Source organism: Heloderma suspectum, chromosome 3 (assembly GCF_057233095.1).
Source record: "Heloderma suspectum isolate Gila_16-S chromosome 3, 16-S_ref, whole genome shotgun sequence".
NCBI lineage: Eukaryota > Metazoa > Chordata > Lepidosauria > Squamata > Helodermatidae > Heloderma > Heloderma suspectum.
In genome coordinates this window covers 299,922,382-299,928,203 of record NC_139460.1, presented here as the reverse complement: position 1 = coordinate 299,928,203, position 5,822 = coordinate 299,922,382, and the positions used below count along the sequence as shown (strand labels likewise).

Here is a 5,822-nt window from a genome sequence, read left to right as displayed (position 1 = left end):
CAGGAAGAAAGCCTTCATTAGTGGCAATGGAGGTTTCCCTCTCATTGTAAATAACTTTCACTGGGACCACAGCAGGAGAGAAAGCATTAAACTCTTTCCCCTTCCTCTGCAGTCCCAGCACTGCTCAGGGGCTCCTGTGGCAGCTACTTATTTTTTAAAAAATGTATTAATTGTGTGAATACAATTAATGTCTCATTTGGCTGTAATATTGAGCATTGTATATATCTTGGTTCCCTAAACCAGTTCCCCAAACTGGTACCCCAAACCAGTTTCATTTGCAACAGCAGTTACTACTGTCAGACAACTTTATGCTAGTTGTGGATACAATACCTTCTTTCTCACTTTGGGGTGAAGCTGTTGGAAGTCTCCTTTGCGATTTTATCTGCCCTAGAGGTTCTCCATTTGCTTAGCCGACAGTCTCTGTTTATCACATATTGATAGGAGTTTAAGCCTTCACAGCCTTGGCAAACAAAATATTTAGTCACTTAGGTGAGAGTACTGCTTTACTCAGCTATGTATGCTAAAGTCCCATTGAAATTATAGATTGGTAGCCATTGGAATTCAGTGTGCATTCAGGTGCACAAGATGATGGTCATCCAGTGTTCCCTGCACCCCACCCATCAAGTTTCTGATGACATAATTTGTCGCTCCCTTGTATTGAGTTTACTGCACCAGACAGTACGGAGCCTGATGCAACAGAGACAACGGGGATCATCTTGATATCATGTTACTTGGTACGATACATTTATGTATGTGGAGGGCTTTTTACTCCTCCTTTTCTCAAAGAGACTCCAGAGCATCTTATGATAAATAAAGTGTTTCTGATGTAAACTTGGAAATTTTTCATGTTTTTCTGTTGGTGCTCCATGTGTCGTCTTAAGAGTGTTCCTTCTTTCAGGGACTCTTGCTACCAGCTTCATTTTGCTTTTGTTTGCATGCCTGTCAAATTTCAGATTCCAGCTTAGCCAACAGTTAGCTCAAAATGAATAAGGCAGTTTTGCGCAATTCCGCCTTGGGCCTCCATCCTTCATATTTATGATGGCCTGTAGTGTTGGAGTCATGTTCTTTCATCCTATCTAAGATTGTGATCATATTTAGACAACATGGTATGTGCTAAACCATTTGAGCACAAGGAAATAAATATTTAGCTTAATAAACCTGTCTTCATAATAGGACGATCACTTATGTATCACCCAAAAAGAGGACACCAATTTGCATGACACTTCCATTTGCAAATGTATACGTATAGGTGCAAATGTAGAAATAATATCTCACCATAGTGGAGAAGACTGACTGGGAGGCCTGTGTGCCTGCTCAGTATGCTGTCCACTTCAAGTCCCCTCCCTCTCTCTCCTCATGGATCTTTCACCTGCAGCCAGACTTGAACTGGACAGCCCTTCAAATAGAAGGCACCTTCAAATAGAGGATTGTCCTCTATAAAGTAGGACACGTGACCAGCCTACTGCATAATATATTTGGTCTCTCCTTTTCTGTACTTGTCGCATAGTGCAGTTGACATCAGTAGCTCTCATAGCAAGTTAGACCTCCTCAAGGAGACAGGAATAGTTGCCTAATAATGTCTGAGCTTTTCACCAGTCTGGATATCTGTAATAGTACAAGATGTCAGTGGAGGCTGGTGGCTCTGATGTTGTGTGGGGGGGGGGGCGGAATCTGCTCTGGGTTTCAGTCAGAATTCTAAAGGACCTATCCAAGGTGCTTTGCATTTCACTGCTTTGCACCTTAGATAGCTTCTTTAGAGTTCTGACTGAAACCCAGAACGGATTCACCACCCCTCTGACATCGGAGCCACCAGCTTCCACTGCAAGATGTAGAATGCCAGTGCCCCATATATTTAATTCCTAATTAGTGGAAGTTTCACCCTCATTCCAGTGGTGTCCCACAGACAGTTTTGTATCCTCCACTGCAATGAGCGACAGATGCTCATTTCAAAGATCTTCAGCGGAGGCCCACCCCTGCCATCTGAGGTGCAGCAGGTTACTGGGGAATGGGCCTTTCCAGTGGAGGCACCCCAACTGTAGAATGCTCTCTCCAGAAAGGTTTGCCTGGCATCTACTTATCATCTTGCTCCACACAAATACCTTTTAATTTTCCCAGGCTTTTAAAATCTCGGTTTATTTTATCGCAGCTGAAGGTTTTTATGACTTCTTTAGACTGTGTTGCTAACTATTTAAGATATTTCTTGGTTACCTTTCAGGGCAGAAGCCCTCCCAAGGTAACTTACAGCTAAAGATGTGAAGCCTTAGGGGGGGAAATGGAAAAATTCAGGGAGGGGGGACAATTTTTTTCTGTTTTTTTCCAAGGACCATTTTTGTTTTTTCCTGCATAATTGAACAGCTTTGGATTATGAACTATTTTCTTTTAGAATTTAAGACAAGGTGTTTATATATTGTTACCAAGCCTTTACGCCCCCCACCCCAAAAATGATTTCTAAAAACTATGTAATAAGAAGACTTCTGTCCGGAGGTCGCCCCTGCTGCCTTCTGAAATCCTCAGGTAGCCAGAATCAACACGCAGACAATAGGGCTCTTTTCCAAGGCTTTATTTCCATTCAGCCTAATGACACTTACAGATGCTAATTGCTTGATCTTACAAGTGAGACTTAAGAGAGCTGCCTACTCAGGAGTTCTAACCTTAGGAATCAGTTGATCTCCGTTTGGCGGGGAAGGCGGGAAACCTCTGAACTTATGGGCTAGGAGGAGAGAGTCCACCCCTTTCCCATGCCATTGCACCAAGCAGGCTGAGCGCCTCCTTTCAGTGCCTGCCATCTCCCACTTGACGCTGCGCTGGTGCCTAGCATCCAGAAACTGCTGTTGCGCCTCCCTCTCCCTGCCAGGGTCACTATCATTCTCAGAAATGTGTACCAGGAGGGGCTCTCCCCCTGGCTGCGCCTCTGAACAGCATGCGGATTCCTCTCCCATGGTTTCTATCTCTTCCTCAGAATCAGAACTGCTTTGGGGCTCTCTGGGCTCCAATCCAACCCTGACAACTTCCTGCACTGAGCAGGGGGTTGGACTCAGTGGTCTTGTAGGCCCCCTCCAACCCTACTATTCTATGAAGACCTTTATAGAAAGATTAGACATATAAAATGTCTGGAAATAATGAAGCCATGGGGGAAATGTTTTTTAATCTTCTCTGTAAGATACTTTTCAGCATAGTTAATTCTTCGATTTCTTATTAAAATTATTGATGCACTGTATCTTTTACTGATAAACATTTTGGGGTGCTCCAAGTCATGCTCAGTTTCTCAACATGTGACTAGAGTCCCCATGTGTCTAGATTATCTATCTTCTGTTAACAGGTCAGATTCCCTGAAGCCCACCTGAGCCAGCAATGGATCTGAAGCGAATTAAGGATTACATCTATTGGCTATATTACCAGTATCTCCTGATCACCTGCAGCTACGTCATGGAGCCCTGGGAACAATCCATGTTCCACACCATCACAATTATCATCGTTGCTATGGTGGTCTACACAGCTTACGTCTTCATCCCCATCCACATCCGCTTGGCTTTTGAGTTCTTCTCTCAGATATTTGGAAGCCAACCTGAAAGTACTGTTTCACTTATGAACTGAGCCTGCCAATATCGATTAGCGACTTTTGCATCCTGTGAAGATATTGTCTTCCTCAATATTGTCTTCCTTAGTTCTGTCTACGTTTGCTTTCTAAGCAGTTTTGAATGCATAGCTTCATGGGCACACACACACGCCAGCTCCTCTTTAACAAAGCCAGGCTATCCTTGCACTGACTACTGGCTGATTAGTTCTCCCTGAAATGCACACACAGCTTCTATTCTGTTTAAGTAACAGATCTCTTAGATAACAGTAACAGATATGGCAGGTCTCCCATCAAATGCAAGGACTTGTTCTTTTAACGCCCAGTGATCCTGTTTTCTTACCATATGGGGAAACTACGACTGGTTCAGGCTTGCATGCCATTCACTCGCCTGTTTTACACACCATATATCTTGAGATCTTTTTTTAAATTCCCAGCATTGTAAACATCTGGGAACATATGAAGAGTAACAGGAAAACTATTACAGATACTATATTTTAAGCTTGTCCTTTCGAAAATGATGCTTTTTATAAAGGTTCAGTAACTTTTGTGATGCTATCCCTGTTTCCCACTGACAATATATGAAGTTACTGTCCTGGAAAGATAGTAAAGCAGGGCTGGGTAGCACACACACAGAGCGAGAGAGGGAGAGGCTTTTTTGCAGCCCCTGCTGTTGCCGCCACCAAATTTGCCAACAAAATTCAACAACACAGCAGCAAAAAAGGTATCTATTTTTCCCTGTTGCTGGGGAAACAAGCAGCGGTTTGCTACCAATATGCGGCAACAGAAAAGGGGCAGTTCGTCTTTGTTTTAAAGAAAATTTGGGCCTTTTTTGCTGCCAAATTTTGGCAGTAGGGGGCAGGGGGGCAGCCCCTGGTAGGTTCCGAAGGTGGGGAATTGGCCCCAATTCCTTGGAAGTTGCCCACCTCTGGTTTTAAAGGATGACTTAAATGTAATTGTTTTGGTTCAGGAAAAAGTTACAGTTCTTAAAATACAGATATTTGGATCCAGAGAAGTGTGGGCGGGACTCTGCTTACACAGTCGGACTTTCCTCCTGCCTCCTGTTACAGCCCTTTGTGCCCCCTTGCCGCCTCCACACAAAAAAGCTGGCCTGGAATGGCAGATGTAGTGGAGGCAGGAAATGGCAGAAATAGGGGATACTTTTGTGAGCTCAAGTGCCTGACTTTCACATAAGGGACCTTCTGAACCCAGCCATAGTGTTAGCAAGAACCCAAATTCCACCATCTTAGTTATTTTATCATTTTACTGGGGCAAGGAAGTGTGTGTGGTTTCTAAGAGAGGACTAATTTCAATATTATGGTTTTTCTTTTTGAAACATTTTAGCTTTTGCAGGATAGACTCAGAACTGTACCTGATATTTACTGTAAATTTTTTCAGAGTGGTATTCGCCTTGCCTAATATCCACTAGAGAACTGCTTTCTATTCTGTTTGTTTTCACAGGAGGCAAAGCATGTATGTGTGTGTGATAATAGAAGTAATATCCTAATAACTGCAGAGGCTCTAAAAGCATTTATATGGAAGATTCATTACAAAGATTTCCTTTTATAAAGCAGAAGTGGATCATCCTCACCTTAAGTTGAGTTTTATTTTTATTTTTGAAAAGTGCCAATGTTACAGTTTGTCTAAATGAAATATGAATGCCGAAGAGCAAGCTTGTGTATCCAGTAGTTGTACTTCTGGCCGCTCACATAGCTACCAGGGAAGGTGATATTAATTGTCAAATGTAAATAGCTCTCAGTGTTTGCACAATTACATGCAAGGTGAAGAATTTGTACCTTACGCAGATTGCACAAGATTCTGCATGTTTAAAAAACAACAAGTTATGCTGTTTCTGTCACAAAGACATGTCTTGAAGATTTAAAAGATCTGAACGTGTGCACTGTTTTGCAAAAGCAACAATAAAGCTGAGTTGATTTTAAACCTTGTCTGTTTATTGTTTTCTGGGGCTGAGATCCTGCTTCTTGCATGCACACAGAGAAAGGGGTGGAGCATCTCCTTCACATTCCATTATAACCTTCCTTTGAAGTTATCACCACAACAAACACACCCGTCCAAACTCAACTGAGCAATTGCTGTTGTTTGCTTTCTTTCCTTATTGATGTCATCATTTTATACGTCATGGGGGAAGGGGGGGAAATGTGGCCTTCCAGGTGTTGTTGGACTGCAACTCCCATCAGCCCCAGCCAGCATAGCCAAGGCTGAGGGATGATGGAAGTGGCAGTACATG

At 42.9% G+C, this 5,822-nt stretch overlaps 1 protein-coding gene across 1 annotated transcript; it reads left to right on the top strand.

Moving 5' to 3' along the window:
- The first annotated feature begins 3,351 nt into the window (after window positions 1-3,351).
- Window positions 3,352-5,507, top strand: SPTSSB (serine palmitoyltransferase small subunit B). The gene has a single exon (XM_084847438.1). The coding sequence runs from the start codon at window positions 3,352-3,354 to the stop codon at window positions 3,592-3,594; it is 243 nt and encodes an 80-aa protein (XP_084703564.1). The 3' UTR covers window positions 3,595-5,507.
- The last annotated feature ends 315 nt before the right edge of the window (window positions 5,508-5,822 follow it).

What these genes read in the sequence shown, in the direction of transcription:
- SPTSSB (XM_084847438.1), top strand. Translation starts at nt 3,352, where the DNA reads ATGGATCTGAAGCGAATTAAGGATTACATCTATTGGCTATATTACCAG.